Here is a 17,706-nt window from a genome sequence, read left to right on the forward strand (position 1 = left end):
GTCGCACCTCGATCAACCCCACTATTATTCCTCGCTCCGTCACTCTCACGCGGATGTCCTCGACGACGAGCGAATTCCAACCAATGAGCGCGCAGCAACTGGTGCATCCGTACCGAGACTCGAGTTTCCAATCTCAATAAATGTGTCCCCAGACTGTAACATACAAGGTTGGTTGCCTTGAAACAAATGTCTGTGAATGAATGTCGCTACAGCGCAACTACGTTCAGTGGAGTTTGCTGCCATCTCAAGAGGACGAGTGAAACTCGAATGAAATAGATGCATGAAATAGTTGATAATAAAAATATTCGTTAGCCCTACAATATTCGTTAGCCTGTACAATTGTGTGCTAAAAGTGAACAAATGTATAAATCTGGCTTTAAAGAAAAAAATGCAAAGTGCAAAAATATAGTGAAAGTATAGTAATGTTCCATTATCAAAATAAGTGACATTGTTGTTTATTATTTATGTAATTATCTTTAATAATATTATATATATCCATTACAAGCCGGATTTATTAATAAGTGCTAAAGTTCGATTGTCTCTATTCTTGAGATGAATGACTATAGTCATTACTTATGTGCAACTGTCTTTATTAGTAATGTACGACTATGGCAGACATAATAATATGCTTTCCATTGATTTGCTTAATACTCGTTATAAAAATAGACGGTAATCCAAGTTACATAGATAGACAGTTCTTAACCATATTTAAAGATTGAAACAAGTAATGCTTGATAAAGAATCTGCATATCAGGAGCAGTGTCATGTCAATCTTAACTTTATCTCTGAAAAATATAACTTTTCTGAAGAATTAACAAAAGTAGAACAATGAAACTTTCCTGAGCTAAATTATTTGTTTTATGTATATCAAAATATATATATTTTACGTATATAAGACGAGACTTGGATTTTTTTCATCTAATTTGACCTGAGGCCAGTATGAAATTCAAACGACTTGGCGGTCAGCTGAGCAACGATGCGGAAGATGCGACTTCGAACCGAGCGTGACCGAATGCAACCGAATATATGTCATACGCGCGCATCAGTGACGCGCACGTGTATCCGCGTGTAGCTTGTATAGTGTGGAAAGTTTCGGTCGTTATTAATCGCTATCTTTCGTCACTGGACCGCTAAGTTTCGGTGATCATCATCGACGACCGCAGACCATTGAAAAGTGATAGTCGACGATAAGGGAACTGTATTAAATTGCGAGCGAACAATGCCTGCAAACAAGTCGAACCTGTCGACGCCCCGTAAAGAGAAGCCCAGTAACGGGCTGGTCGTTGCCTCCGCCGCGGCCGCCGCCACCAAGAAGAAGAAGCGTTCCACCTGCGTTAAGCATAAAAAACATTGCAAGCAATACCTGGTGAGTGTGAGCCGACGAGTTAAAAATACTGCGAATAGAGCGGCCATGTTGACGGGAAAGAGGACGCGCGTCCCGATCACGAGACGCGCGTCGCGTCGATTTATAGAACATCAGCGATCTATGTACTCCGATCGATCGTTCCGAGAGCCACCGTGGTGCGATTCATCCCTTGAGTGCACGGCATTTTTGACTGCTTTCTGTTATGAAACATAGAATAGAGACGCTACCTTCCAGCAGGATGCCAAAGGTTAGGGACGCTTCCTAGGGGAATATCGAGTGTTATTGACCCCGAACGGCGTGACTCCGACCCGGTGCCTGCGCGGGGAGGGAAAACGCGTCCCCTTGCTTGTAAGCTTTTAATCAGTTTCTTTTAGTTTCACTCCTCGCCGTGTTCCTCTTCACTCTTTCCTACCGCCAAAACCTGAAATGTAAATATTTTAGACGTAGAAAATGTTATATGTGTTACAGCTGTGTAGAAATGTGCAAAAATACAAATACTTTCAATCTGTTCATTTTAGTTGCACTCCATACTTTGTTACATATTATTTTCTTTTAATGTTTTCTTTTATTAAGGCCTAAAAATACACCTATTTCACATTAGATGCCAAAAGATGTAACTAAAATAAATAGATATATTATTATTTTCAATCTGATCGAAACCAGATTACAATGTATGTATAATCCTAAATATGTCAAAGACATATAATTAATGAGCTTATAAATTCCGATGATGTTTTGCATGTGTTTTCATAGAAAAATATAAATTGAACAAAAATGTGGCTCTCTTTATGTATCAAAAAATGAACGGAGTTTTTTTATTAATCTAATATTTTTAATCGTGAAAACAATTAATAACGAAAATATAACTTTCACTTTTGGTTGTTATGCACCTTTTTATTTTAGTTTTTTATTTATATTTTTTTACGAAAACGCGATGCTCGCTCGTGATTGCTCACGTCAGAACGGTCAGCGATATAACGAGTGGGAACGATCGATCGGTGTTGAGCATGCTTCGGTGCCGATCGCGCGATGCGATTCCTATTTCGAGTTCCTCTTGATGAATACATTAAGCGATTAAACATTCGAAATATTACATTTCGTATATAGTACAATAATATAAATTACAATGTCAATAACATATTATCGAAATAAATTTATCGAGGCACGACGATATAACGGTAATTGTTTGGTTAAATTGAAACAACATGGATATGATCTAATATTTAACGAACGCGTGGTTAAGCGCGTTATTAGGTCAACAGTCTCATGTAAATTTTGTGTAAATTTCTAGAACATACTTCTCTCGCGCGTTATATCACATACGTGACATACGTACGAGGGCGTGGGTTAAAGGGTATAAATGAGGATTCGGTGACGTGGCATCACGGGGGACTCTCGTCCCAATATCGTATTGTACATATATATATATGTATATATACATCCAAGCATTTTTATCACGCACCCTAGTACTCGTAGTGGTAGCTGTCAAATATCTACTATATTGTACATTTTGTGGTGATATATAAACGACGTTACGTAAACATTATGTTTAAATGTTTTATTTTTACAATCAGGTCCTGTGTGTATGCACTGACATAAAGTCCCCCCCCCCCCCCCCCTATCCTTATGAATATTAGTACGTGATTTTCTGTGCACCGTATATAATTTTTTCTCGTACAAACTTTAACCACAATGAAATCACCAAGTCAGATTAGCGACTTGCAATTACTTCGATTAAATGTTTATTTGACATTACTTGCATAAACAACGAGCATAAAAGGGATTCCAGCTAAGTTGTTGCATAATTTTCGCGCTTTCAACGTAGTTTATATAATATTCATTTAGGTGAAATTAATTTAAAAATAAAGCTGCTTGTTGCATTGTTTTTGCGATGCAAATTGCAATTCGAACAGATGCTATTCTTCGCAAATCAACGTCAATTACGACGATCGATTGGATCGAGAGGATCTTTCCGAAAGAAAGGGTAAACTCGCTTCGGTATCGCGACGTGACAATTCACGTGTATTGATTCAGACTCGAGAAAAAGAGGTTGTTGCTGATTCGGCGAGAATAAAAGGCAATGACAGCAATCCCACTTCCGTAGCCACTTGAATCTCTTCCCATTATGCTTTGCAGGTACAAAAATTAGCAGAGCCGTGCATAATTAGCTCGGCTGCATGAAGAAATACTCTATCTTCCTCTCTTTTACCCGGCTTAGTCACGGTAATTTATTGCGATATCTGTTTCTCTTCATTTAATTGTTGATTTAATTATCGATCTTTTCAACCGTTTTATTTAATCAAGATTACTTATAAGTAATATGCAAATTCAAAGGAGCAGCCACCGTGCAATCGGAATAAGAAAAATTTGGAAGGCCACATGAGAATATAAGATCTTCATCAGCTTTCTTTTTTTTTTCTTTTTTCTTTCTTTTTCAGCGCGAAAGAAACCAAGAGATCAAATTTCATATTTTCCTGCAATTTCACGTTTTAATATAACGATAAAATTACCAAGTAAAATCAACAATTTGCTCGCTTTGACTAAATTTTAATTTTATTATTCGATATTACCTGATTAGCAAGGTCTGCACGAAGGACCAAGTAGCCTAGCCCGGCCATCGCACAAATTTCGCGTTTTGACGCAATATTAACTTGGATGAAATATTTATTCGAGAGTGCGACTGTTTATTGTGTTGCCGTTTCATACCGCGCAAATTACGAATTGCGAATGCAGCTCGAGCAGGTGCTGTTCTTCATACGCTGCGAACGCGACTATGGGGAACGGAAGCGGAAGTCGAGCGTAACGTGTCGTTTGACGAGCGCGGAACGCATATGTGCAGCGCGCGTCCATGTAAGTGTATTAATAGTGTTGCAAACGCGATGTTTCCCGTCGCACGATACGCGAGAGAAACGGAGGCAGTTTATGTTTTTTAGAAATTATAAATGCTCAGAAATTTCGTAGTTTGTAATATAAAATTTGAGTTAAAAAAAAATGAAAAAAATATCCGTGATTTGTAAGATCAGTTTCATACTTTGGCATCGAAGATAGACTATACAAGTAACGGTTCTATCTCATTCTTGCTCGGAAATCTTTGCTCCAAAAAATTATTTTTTGTCTTCTATTAATTTTATCTCAGGTTTATTGCGCGACGATAAAAGAGGGACGTCGGACCTACTTCACGGTAGGTCTTGAGAGCACAATAGGCGTCTAAAATAATGCAAGCAATAGTCGTTATTGTCTCGTCGATCATTCTTAGTTAGCGGCGATTAACGATAAATCCGTCAGATAGTAGGCGCAGTCGGCGGAACACTTCGGCGAAGATTTTAATTAACCCACTTGCGCGCCGCGTATAGACAGACACACCGGCCTGTCGCATGATTCTCGTTTTTCTATTGGGGATATGAGGGAGTGGATTCTCGCGACGAGGAATTAAATTGCGCCGAAGGGTGTCTGCTCTTTTGTCAAATATCATAAAGGATCTGTAATTTCGTCGTCCTTCTGCCGATCATGAGATCCGACCTGAAGTTTCCACGATCAATTACAGCAGATTGCAGCAAAAGCTTCATCGGTTTTCGCGTGTGAACTCTCAAACGCCAGGGGAATTCGAAGATTTAAAGATCCAAAGGTTTAACGGTCTTTTTTTTAAAGCTCTGTTTTTCTAATGGATATAACTGATGGACCCGAGAATACGTGAATTCCAGACGTTGTTTCGCGGAGAAATTTTATTTCGCTTAATTTTGTTTCATTTATCAACGCACACGAAAGTCTCTTTCACGACTTCATGTAAATATGGAACACATTTTTCGAATGGCCGACAATTTTTTTAAACTCTTACACCTGCAGCACAGTACTACATTTTATTTCTCAGTTTGCACCTCATACATCCTCAAGGAAGCAATCAGTATTTGTTTCTCAGGTAAGTGACAGTTTTGCGAGTGGGTACGTTTTGTTACTACCGAATGATTGATATGATGTACAAAGATGCATCGCCAATAGGCGTATTCTCGGAGTTTAATACGGAAACATTGTTATATAACATGTTCCAAAAAATGTTGACAAAAAAAATACGATTCAAGAAATAATAAAAAAAATTGACACACAAAAAATTGGGTTACGTCGCAAGTTCGATAATTGGCATTGAACGAAATAGTTTGGCGACGCTGTTTTCTAACAATGCGCACAAGAAGCGCATTATCAATTGCATGGGCCGATAGAAACATCATCGCGCGTATGAGATTACCAGAATTAATTGGTTGACAAAATGCCCGAGCGGTAATCGAACAAATTCTAATATAACTCAAAAAACGAATGCTTGCTATGCAGTGTGCTATCGATGCCAAACGAGATGGAAGAATCTAATTAAAAATTTTGCGATTCGACGATGTACGTACGATCGAAATACCATTATAAAAATAACTGATGTTGCATAAATGTAGAATATTAACTAAATAAACTATGTTAATTAATTAAATATTTGCAGATACATTTTTTTTATACATCTGTAAATATGGATGTAGCTGCAAGTAAATCGCTTGATATTAAAATTGGCATAAGTTCTGCGAAACTCTTCAAATTTTGCGGAAAGTTAAAATTATTAAGAAACGAAGATAGAAAAAGGAAAGAACGGATTTTCAGTATAATATTCTCTTGACACGAATTTAAATATAAAATATCAGATATTTGTATAAATTAAAATAAAGTCGATATAAACTTGTAATATTATCTGCAACATATCATACATTTAAAAGCATAATTAACAACACTCACATTTACGTCACTCATTCGCGAAATGTTAAACGTACATACAAGTGCACTCAGTCAATATGTATATGTACGATATTAATCGATATTAGTTTTAAAAAAATCATCACGTCGCATTGTTACTCTCATATATCATTGAAATAATTTCTTGCAATCGCGGGAACGGCGTACGACGACAAAACGTACATACATACTCATCGCGACAGTACGACGGAATGAGGAATGAATTTCTCATCGTGCGAACGACGTGAAGCAACGATATTTTCGCGAGTAACAAAAAAATAATTTCCAACTTCCTCAACGTCCGCGACTACCCGAATTCATCGCGGAAGCTCCGACTGCCTCTTTCATCCCCTTGAATATTCGTGCTGAATAGGAAACGGCAAATTCTCGGCGTTTATTTGGGTCACGGATATGTGTTATTTAATGCGGATCGAAGCGTGACCAAAGCGGATATCGCTCGAGAGTTGCACGACTCCGGATCGATGTTAGACATCGCGACGCGTCAGTCAGTGGCCACAGCACGTCAATACTAACAGAACGAGACATGATTGTCTCCGGAAGATAAGGATTACATTGTAAATATATTGTTCAATGAATATTTTAATTCTACTTAACGTTTAATTCTACTTAATCATTCAACTTATTTATTTCAAAAATTATTATTATTATATATATATAGTTATACTTTGTTTAATATATTTATTTAATATTTAACTATAATAAAATTTTATGTTTAATTATATTGAAAAATTATTTTATCATGCGATGGTCAAATCTTCAATCAAGTATTTGAAATCGTAGACATATAATTGAAACATTTTTGTTTCATTTAACGGAGACAATCTTTTAAACACTATCGTCGTTTTGCAGTCTATGCATGATGGTGGACAAATTGTTTGTAGGGATGACAGAAGTTTAGTAACATATACCTTCATTTATCCACTTATCCTTATATTTGCCAACACGAATTACGTCTCGTGTACCATTACGCCCTGCCAGGAATATTACAGCTCTCCCGCGCGTCTCAAGTATTCTAAATCCGAGCGAATATTCATCCACCTGACGACCAAGCCAGCACGTGTATGAGCAAGGGAATCCCCGCAGTCTCTGCTGCCGGAAGAGGAACGCGCGCGGTTGCACCGACTGCATAGCGTGCCCGATTTCAATGCTGGCGTATCCTATCGATTCCGTGCAATGTCGTTTTTTATTAGAGCACCACGTTCATCGCTTGGTGTTCAAACTCAATAAACGGCAGCTCTCGAAAATTTTTATAGCGTCAATAACTTTAAAATTTGACAAAATGAAATAGCTATCTGTAAATTCATACATATAATAAAATAAAAATAAAAAAATTAATAAAATAAAAATTATTTATATGTGAACGACAGAACGTTCGAAAATAATGAACTAAATCATTTTTATGATAGGGAAGATAATTATTATTTATTAACAAGGCGCGCACATGTTAAACTATTTAAGTTTTTATTCTATCGCGATAAATAAATTTACTTATATTTATTATAAGTTTTTTTTAGTAACAATAGCCAGCCGAGTCGCCACTTTAAGCGGAGAATCCAAATGGCTAAAGTCAATCCAGCCGGCATTAAATACGAAGGGTTAATCCTTGAATAGTGACTCGAGATCCCTGCAATATCCAGGCACAGCCTCGTGCACTGCGTTTTTAAAAAAACTTTCTAACGAGCTACTAACATACCACTCAAAAAGTGCGGAGGATTCTGCTGCCTTTGAAAGCGCGTTTTTGCGCTTTCTCGTAAATTATATAATTTATCTGATTCTAGATATTTTCAGAAATTCGCGCACGCGAACGATTAGCGAAGGGATAATATGTTATCCTTGATATTCAACGTGCGATGGAAACGTCACGCACCGCGTTATTTCAATTCATCCTCGTAGTAAGCTGTAAACAGCACAAAAGCCCATAATAAACCTTCAACACACACTACACGGTCGCTCTCACGTCCACTTTCCTCGCGTTTCGCGACAGAAAAGTTCGCGATATCGAAAATTCGACTCTGTCAAGAATTTCGTCTCGTGTTTCGAGTTATGTCACGGGGATGATGACGTCATGATAACTCGGAAAATACGCCTATCGTGGCGATCCGATCTGGCGGCCGCTGGGAGTTTACCGGCGCGTCGCGACGCTGCTCTGGCTCGACATCGTGGCGCCGGATACGTGACGAGCACGACGAACGGCGAGTAAGAAGAAACAAAGAAAAAGGAAAAGGGAAAGAGGAAGCCGCGATAGAAGTATATCCCGGAATAAAGGCAGAATAGTGTAGAGGGCTTATTAAAGATAATACGACGCTTGATTACAGAGCAATTTTGATTTTCTGTTATCGCACAAAAAAAAATTCGAAATAATACTATTATTATTCTTATACATATATTAATCTTCGAATAGTACTATAAATATTATTAAGTTTTTGCTTTCTTGAAATCTGTACGAGTTCATTTCTTTAATTTATTAAAAAATTCAAAGATTTAGAAGGAAAAAATTTTTGATCGCGCATATATTAGATTGCACCGCATGAAATTGTTGATATTTAATCTGAAAATGATTGATTGCGATTAGTATAAATCATATAAAATATGTTGTATTAGAATTTACAACAGTATCGTTGTGTTTTTACTGAAATCATTTTTACATCTTGTTTTCTTGTCCAAATAAATTAGTATTTATTACAATTTATTTGTGAAAACTAGTTTAATTGGTTAAATATCAGCAATTTCTGTAATACTATCTAATATTTCTTTCACTATTCGTTTATCACAATTTTTAACGATATTTTCGAAAATTATTAACGAAATCTAAAAGATTTTTATTTGTGTATTTATTTTTGGAGTAAAGAAAACGTATCGAAGAGGAAACAGTATCTAAAACAAAGGTAAATTAATACACAAGTAAAGCGAAAAACGAGTATCTTTTGTATGATATACTCGACCATCTCTGCATTAGAGTCGTAGCAAACCCCCCCAACTGATGCTTCTGAATCCCCGATTCATCTTTAACTTGGAACATTATCTAATCCGGTGATGTGCCCGCTTCTGTTTTGCGCTCTCCTCGTTTCCGTGACAGCCGTCCGCTCCGTTCTTGCTACGGCTTTGCTCTAGAATACTGCGATTTGATCAAATTTGCAACGATGATACGCAATTCAACAGTTATATCGACAATATCTTTTCAATTTGTTTCCACTCCAGTACCGTCCTTACCTATTCCCGTGTCCATTAAATAAGTTCAGCAATGTTTAGAATTTTATTTCTCCTTTTCTCGTCGTGACGCATTATGAGGACGGAGGACTGATGTAATATGAACGAAGGAAGGAAGAGGCAAACTGCAATGGCGTTTGCAACGCGAGACACGCCAAAATGAGAAAGAGGAACGCAAAAGGGAAAAGTGGATGCGAAGGAGAGAACAGAAAAGATTATCGATGAGCGTTACGCAAGGGGAATTCTTGAGAAGAAGAGTTTTAAAGGACCGCGGAAATATTGAACAATGCAGGATGTTTAATAATGGACGACAAAATCGAGAAAAGATACAGATACTTCGATTGGAAGTCCAATTTTCTACGGTAAAAATTTGATTAAATAGCGCCTTAAACGTATTTGTATACCCACCTTTCAATTAAAATGCTCTTGAGATAAAATTAAAATCGGGAAAAATCAACGAAAGTCCATTAATTGAACGTCAAATAACTAATCAAACTTGCCGTAAGATTTTCGCCGGAACAAGCAAATTTCTCCCTCTCGAGTTTATCTAAAAATCTTACCGGTTTGACGCCAATTAGCAAACATTACGTATACACTACATGAATCGAAAGCAAGGGGGATAAACCGGAAAAGAAAAAAGCGAGCGCGAACAGTTGGCGCGGCGATTGGCGTATCGGGCATGAGAATCGGTGCGGCGACGGAGGAACCCGGGAATCATCGCAAGGAACCAGAACCACCACCTTCCGAATGTGGAGGCAATTCGGAACTACCTCCACATCGAACGGCGCGCACGTATGTACGTGTGCCACGGAGGCGGGTGGTCGGAAAAGCCCCCCTAGAAAATAGATGCTAGACCAAACGGATAGTTGCAAAGTGAGTGAGTGAGTGAGTAAGTGAGTGAGTGAGTGAGAGAGAGAGAGAGAGAGAGAGAGAGAGAGAGAGAGAGAGAGAGAAAAGGCAACAGGAAGCAAAGGAGGGAGAAAGAGAGAGAAATATGGCGCGTACGCGCGACGCGAGTAAGTACGCAACGGTGGTGCGAGAGAGTGTGAGAGAGAGAAAGAGAGGAAGAAATGAAGGAGTCAGTGGCGAATTCAGGGACTTTAGGACCCTGGCAAGCCAATGTAGCTTTCTATCTATAAGGATATTCCTCTGATAACTGATCATAATAACACCGATTTCATTGCAACTTGAATCATTTTTTGTCACTTTCCTTAGTTCTAGGAAATAAAAAAAAATTAATCCCATCAATCTACATCAATCTATACGAGATTCTATAGTATTTGAATTCTGAGATACTCAAACTTGACAATTTTCAAATTAAATCCTTTAATTAAAAAACAATTATTACAACATTCTCGATAATTAATAAGTTTGCAAAAGATACAGAATAGGAAAAATTGGATTGACTTAACGGATAATCGTGAAACTTGATCTTGTAACTTTGAAAAGAAGCTTTTTCCGCGATATAAAGTAATATAGTTTTTTACCAATGATTCTTAGAAATCTGACGAGTCTTTGAAAAATGCAAAAACGAAATTTCTGCGCTCCGGGGTTCCCGCGAACCCCGGAGGACAATTCGCCACTGCGAGGAGTTTAGCGATGCGGCGGCGGGACGGAAAGTGAGACGGAGAGAGCGAATGAGTAGAGCCAGCCGGCCGGCAAGGGAGGACGTTGCGGACTATCGACCCGGTCTACGCTCCGGCTCGACGCCTGCGCTCGCAACCCCTCTCGTCGTCCCCGCGGACCGTCTTGCCGGCGACGCGGCGCTCTACGTAACGTCGGTGCGGCGACGGTGGGACCAGCAGTGCCTCTCACGATTCCGTTCTCGCTCTGCCCTCCGTCTCGTCGTGAACGCTGTTCGTACGTGTCCGGGGTGTCACCTGGGTGCCGACGTGCATACAGATACACACACATAAACATATACGCAATACAGACAATGATACGCTAACACATACACGCATACACATCCGCATCGTTACGCATTAGACTCATCTCTACCTTAATCTGTCTCTCTGTCCCTCTTTCTCTTCGCTCCCTGCTTCAACCGCTGATCACTTCACACGTTCACGCAGACACGCTAACGCGAGACACTACCGGCGCGTGTCACGACTACGTACGATAGTGTGGATGCGATCGCACTGGCGACTCTCTCACTCCGTTACGCGATTGCGGCTCTCGTCGTCTATAACGTGGACGCAGCGAGAAAATTTAATTAAACGGGATTAGTGCTGACCGACGGTTGTGCCGGTGCGACCAGCTGTCGCGTTTCATACCGGCGTCTCCTCTTCTTCGAAGCTTTCGTAGATTCCTTTTCGATGGTGCTCGTATAGGTGCGCATACGCATATATATGCGTGGGGAAGGCGAGCCGGTGAACTGACAGGTGCGCGTCGAAGAAGCTCCAACTATACTGGCAATCGAGTCGTCGGAATAAACGGAGCGAAGGAAAGAGAAAGGGAGACAAAAAAGAAAGTGATAAAAAGAAAGAGAGATAGAATTTAGGATGAAAAAAGCCTCGTGACGTGCGCGACCAGAGGAAGCGGAAGTTTATCGGGACAGAGATGACGAAGTAATAAAACTGGAGAGTTTCTGGCTTCCTGATCAATTTCATTTTTATTTGTCTTCTTCGTCGGCAAATTGCTTCAAAAAATCTCGACGATAGATCCGTTTTAGTCATCAAGCGCTGTCTGCCGATTTGTTCAGCGTCACCTGAAAAATATTTGACCGACGTCTTTTTACGAATTCCGTGTAATAAGTAACGAGTGTATATATCAGCCTTTGACGCAGTCATCAAACAGTGATGATCTTCATTCTTCGTCGCTAATGAAACTTTATCAGCGCGATTATAAATCGATGACCTTGGCTTCGGTTGCGCATCGCTGCTGATGTCTCGCAATTGACTATATTCCACCTTTCTCTCGCACACACACAGGCAGCTGTAGGTCGGCTTGTAGATCGACGTATAACGTTAAACGGATTCTATATGATCCTTTCACGAAGTTGTCCGAGCAAGCAAAATTCTGATCGATGTGTCGTATACGCGCTTCTTTCCCCGCGACGTCGAACAAAGTGCGGTGGCCACCGACTTATTCCTTCGCTTTCCTTCTTTCGCGCTCTTATATTTCCATTAAGAATCTCCATAATCGCTTTCTGACTCTCCGTCGATGATACTTTAATATTCATTACACTCTTGCCTCCCGTTATATTGATTTCAGTGAGAGCATAATCATTTCCTCTTGATTATCTTACAATTTATCTAAATATCAGCTTGATAATCTTCAAGATGACAGAATAATCATCATATGAAAACATTTGTCTTCCTTGTGTGTGTCAATTTACTATTAATTATTTCTTGTATTATCTTTTTCGTAATTCAGCTCCAAGTCTTCATTCATTATTTATGATTTGTTACATAATCGTTGACTAAATAAATTTGGATTCTCCTCTACACGATGATTTGTTCTGACTCACTTCTTATTCCGTCTATCACATTTGCGATTCTATTTATGGTCCACCTCACGTGTCTTACAAGGAGCCTCTCCGTTTTATCGCTTTACTGTCTTCATCGTCTCGCCCTTCTGTTATCTCGCCGCTTCCGATACGATCGCGTACAAAATCGCTTTCGATTTGCCGGACGCAATCGGATAGCAATCCCAAACTGCATATTGCGGTTCTTTTGCGATTTTTTATCCACTGGTGAAAACCGCGACGATCGCACGCGCGAATACCGGCATTGCGTTCCACCCACCCGCTCACACACTAATGCATATCCACGCACACATATCAGCGGTATCTCGTTTTTACACACGCGGTTTCTCTTCACCTTCCTTTACATACCGAACGGTCCAACGGAACACTCGAACAACTCTTTGGATTTAGAAACACGCGAAAATGTTGAGGGTGTATAATTTTTACGATTTTAAAATATAATGCAGAAAGAATTTTCGCTCAAGATTACTATTTTCAGAGTTCTCAAGATAAATGGTTTTTTTTTAAAAAAAAACATTATATAGGTGGAAACTCGTCCACCTTTTACATTTTGTAGATGATATGAAGATCAATTTATCTTGCATCATATAAATTGTGTCTTTAATATTTTATCATATATTCGAGTTTAAGAGTGTGTTTGAGTGTTCTTGGACAATCGTATATACGTATATATACTTACCGTTCTATTTATGTAACATATATGTATATATATATATATATATATATATATATATATATATATATATATATATAAATGCACACCTACGCATATACACAGAGGGAGCAGTTCGGAGCCCGAACCCGAGCGCCGCTTACGAACACTGCCTTGAAGGCTGAGAAGAAGGTGGTGGTGAAGTAGTGAGTGGTGGACAAGGACGAGGAAACCGTGCAGTAGTGTATCGTCTGCGCCGTAGTCGACGCCGAGGAGCCGCGTCCTCCTCCTCGGCAGGACGCCTCCGACTTTGGCTTGTTGCTGACGACACCGCGTTGCGTGTCCGTCATCGTCGTCGTCGAGGAACGGTCGTCGCCCGCTAACGTAGCGGTTGTGTCACTACTACTGTCCCACTGCCCCACACATCGCGGCCTCATGATTGGTTCATTCTGGAACCTCTGCCGTGCGTGCCCTTCAATGCCGATTGACAAGGTGAGAGAGCCGGAGGAGCGCAATTACGGTGGATAGGACGTCCCGATTGTGTCATTTCTCCCAGATTAGCCTCAATTTAGCGCAATGTCCGCGATTACGTGCCATACGTATGTACGTTTATTTTCGATTGCGGCACTTTACGCAGAGCTATTAAAACTAATCACTCTACCTGATTCGAGATGATTTCTTCCTAGCAAAGTTTTTCTTCAAGATTTTTTTTTAACGAGATTATTGGAAGATGCCGTCGTCTATAATATTGTGTATCTTTGCAACTAAACTTCATATTAAAATTCCATTAATGTAGACCCCTCTTAAAGTTAAGTGACGAGTATTATCTTGTAACCTATCTTCTCTATCGAAGCTTGGTTCACTGAAAACTGCTTATTTTTAATCGTTAATTGTCCCACGATATTTTCATTGAGAAAACATCAATATTAAATTGGCTATGACAATTGTGCGAAAGAGATATCCGATGAAAATCCGAAATCCTATAGTCATTGAGTAATACGGTCAATCAGCACGGCGGATTGATTGATTCCGATAGTCTTGTCTAGCTTGTTTGTTCGCTACACTCATAAATCCATAAGCGGTTCGAGGAAGTGCACATGTACTCGACGCAACGCGCAACTCGGAAAGATTTAACTTCCGTTTACACATTAATTTTTTTTCTCTGTGCAATTTTTCACGTTTTTTTTCTAAGTTGTTAAATTTAATTCTCGCAGTAATTCCGAGTAATAATCAGAGCTCGAAAAACCACAGAAAAAATATGCTTATAATGTGAGTAAAATTTTTAAATTGCAAAATTATTTTCTACACTACAGCAGAAAAATAAATAGTAATAGCGACGAGAAACATGATGATGCAATCAAAAGGTTTCATTATTATTTAACAAAATTTCATTAACGGTACTGAATCTCTAGCCTCATTTGTCGTGCCAATGAAACAGCGAAACGCAATTATTTGACGATGCTTGTAAATCATTGTCCGGAAACGTTTACAGGACAGCGAGGATGGTTAGTAGCGGAGAAAATTGGGGACAGTCCTTTGTAAAGATGGATGATGAAAGGGGCATGAGAGGATGGTAGCTGAGCAAACTTGTAGACGCCTTGTCTGTATCTTGATCATTTTTAAAGAGATGTAAATAAGCGAATCTCGCGCAAAGCAGCCTCACCGACTATTCAATTGCCTCGCGATTTTCACCTTTTTTCAGTTTACTAATTCGATCTGTTACTAATTGAAACAAAATTTAAAAATTTTGATAAATTGCCAAATAAAAGATTTTTCCGTGCAAAATCCCCCCCACCAATCGTGAGTTTTTCTATTTTGCTGCAAACAAACATTGATTACGAGTACAAAACGAGCAGTTTAATAAACAGTCCACAAATGTTTCATATTGTCACGCATGCTTTTCTGCAGTAGGTTTACTCAAATGTGTATATTGTATGGAGCACGTTTAATTGATTAATAATTTATACCTATAAAGCGTAAATACACAGTACATAAATGCGATATGCTACGCAATATGCGTTCTACAGGCTGCAAAATCGGACATTGAAAAAGATGATCACATGAAACAAGTGACTCGTCACTTTAAAGAATTTTAATAAATAAAAATTTAATAAAGTGTAACATTACGATTAAATAACAAACGTTTCATTCATACGGTATTACGCACAATAATGGGCGAAAAATTATGATATTAATAATTTCTCAATTTTTCTTTCTTAATAATTAACATTTAAATTATACTCATTTTTTCTTTTGTATTCCACTAAACAGAGCATCCGCAGAAGCAGAAAAAGTCTTTTTAATCCAATTCTTTTGTTAACTTGGAAATTGAGAGAGATTACCATTTATCTTTTCAATTTTAATTATTATGTAAAAATAAAAGTATATATTTGTAAAAATGTATAACAACGTTGAGCTTGAAATCCAGATTCTATTAATTTTGTTTCATTATCTCCATAAAGTACATACATGCTAACATATTATGTAACTTATTATTTCTTATTGCGATTATGTAGTTGATTTATAATATATAATAGATCAGCAAATCTTATAAACTTTTTGCGCGCTTGCAATACGTGTCGCTTGACGAGCTATCCCGTTTCAAACGAAGCATATTTTATCGATCCAAGGTCAAACGAGTATCGTACTCCCTACAGTTCGAGCACAGCATCCCTCGTCTTATCGAAACGAATCGCTTTATCGATTCTCGTTAGATTACGGCACGAGGTTTGGCACAATTTACATCGTACGCGTTGCATGAATTTCCTCCCCGGCGACGAGCAAACAGTGATTTCGCGATAAACTCGATGAAGTAGTCGCTTCGCCGAAGAAGTACCTTTTCCGACTCTCAATTTGTGTGAAATTTTACATAAATTTCACGAGAACTTTCGCGAAATGCCGCTTCCTCGCAATGAGATTTCATCCCGTGCCATTTGGCGTGTAATTAATGTATTAACACTGGCACAGCGAAGCACAACGCTGATAAAGGCGCAATTGTTGCTACAAAATTTATAGCACGCGCTGAATAGCAGAATTATTTAGAAGATTTGAATCGATAAGATTCAACAGATCCGGATTAATATTCAAGTTAATTCCAGATACCTAAACGCATACTTTATTTCAGCAAACTAGCATATATATCTCATAGCATTATTTTCTATCAATTACAAAAATCAATTATTCCCCGAAACATTATTGTTTATTAAGTTATTTATTGCATCTGAAAAATTTAGTTTATTGATTTACTTGTGATATTCCCGAATTTTTCCCGATTCAATTGTTCCACGCAACAGATAACAGATGCTGCTAATTCGGATTATTCATTACGATTGTTATGTTGATTGTCAACAGTTTATGTCATTATAGAACGGCCGCCGTTTCATCGTAGTATTACCACATATATACATCAATATATATATATATATATTATTATTATTATTATATGTTTGCTTGGAACTTGCATGACAATTTTAGCTATAGTCACAATTTTTTTTTATTACACAACTTTATGTGGCACGTATCGACCGCTTTCATTCGGAGAAACGATTATTAGACATGTATTTTATGCATACCTGGTAGTCCATTATACTAAAAGAGCTCGTCCAATTTTTGAACCGAAAGTAGCCGCCACAGACACGAGAATATCTTATTTCATATGGCACGCCTTTTTTTGCGCGAGTCAATCCTGATAAATGCAGCGCTCTCTGAAAAATTAAATAAAAGTTACATTGTATCTCAGCAATGAACTCCGCGTTCTGTAGCTAAAATAACTTTTCTATTTCTCAAGCAGTTTTTTTCGTTGAAAAAATTTTCTTTAAATTCCAACTTAATTTCCAAGAGGGATATTTGAAAATGTAAAAAAAAAGGAGTTTTAACAGCAATAATTTAATTTTAAAAAATGCGCCAGATATCGCACGGTAATTCTTGAGGTGGCTATCCTGGCAAACAATACAGAAGCACGAGGATCATGTAAGAAGGTACAAATTATCCGGTTCCGCTGCATCGAAATTCCATCACAAAGGCGAGCTATAATGCTATCCGGCAGCTAGCAAGATAAAATCTTCCTCGGCGAATACAGAAACCGGCTGAAAGTCGAATAGTCGTCCAATAGCGTGTATTGCACGTGTCGTCGACTTGTTCTGTACTCGATCTGCCGTATTTCATCGTTGTCGTAAATCGGTCAATATGGAATATATCGGCTAATGTGAC

The 17,706-nt window shown here is 38.5% G+C and overlaps 1 protein-coding gene and 1 long non-coding RNA gene across 11 annotated transcripts in view; one reads left to right on the forward strand and one right to left on the reverse strand.

Moving 5' to 3' along the window:
- Positions 1-146: 146 nt before the first annotated feature.
- The window catches only part of LOC105679342 (uncharacterized), a 59,832-nt gene continuing 42,272 nt past the window's right edge, over positions 147-17,706 (forward strand). For 4 of the 9 annotated variants that reach the window (XM_067349995.1, XM_067350001.1, XM_067350003.1 and 1 more), the window contains exon 1: positions 147-1,366. In XM_067349995.1, the coding sequence (XP_067206096.1) occupies positions 1,220-1,366 (147 nt within the window). In that variant the 5' untranslated portion in view covers positions 147-1,219. Of the gene's footprint in view, positions 1,367-10,672; positions 11,215-13,623; positions 13,990-17,706 lie in introns of those variants that run through there. The other 5 variants (XM_067349998.1, XM_067350000.1, XM_067349997.1 and 2 more) reach the window with 5 other exon arrangements.
- On the reverse strand, positions 8,966-10,446 carry LOC136998070 (uncharacterized). 2 transcript variants are annotated; one of them, XR_010888641.1, is made up of 3 exons: positions 9,362-10,441; positions 9,094-9,266; positions 8,966-9,025 (listed from the first exon to the last, which is right to left on the reverse strand). It is a non-coding gene; the product is annotated as an uncharacterized lncRNA (long non-coding RNA). The 2 variants fall into 2 exon arrangements; XR_010888640.1 differs by having other exon boundaries at positions 8,966-9,266; positions 9,362-10,446.

Source organism: Linepithema humile, chromosome 2 (genome assembly GCF_040581485.1).
Source record: "Linepithema humile isolate Giens D197 chromosome 2, Lhum_UNIL_v1.0, whole genome shotgun sequence".
NCBI classification, from domain to species: Eukaryota; Metazoa; Arthropoda; class Insecta; order Hymenoptera; family Formicidae; genus Linepithema; species Linepithema humile.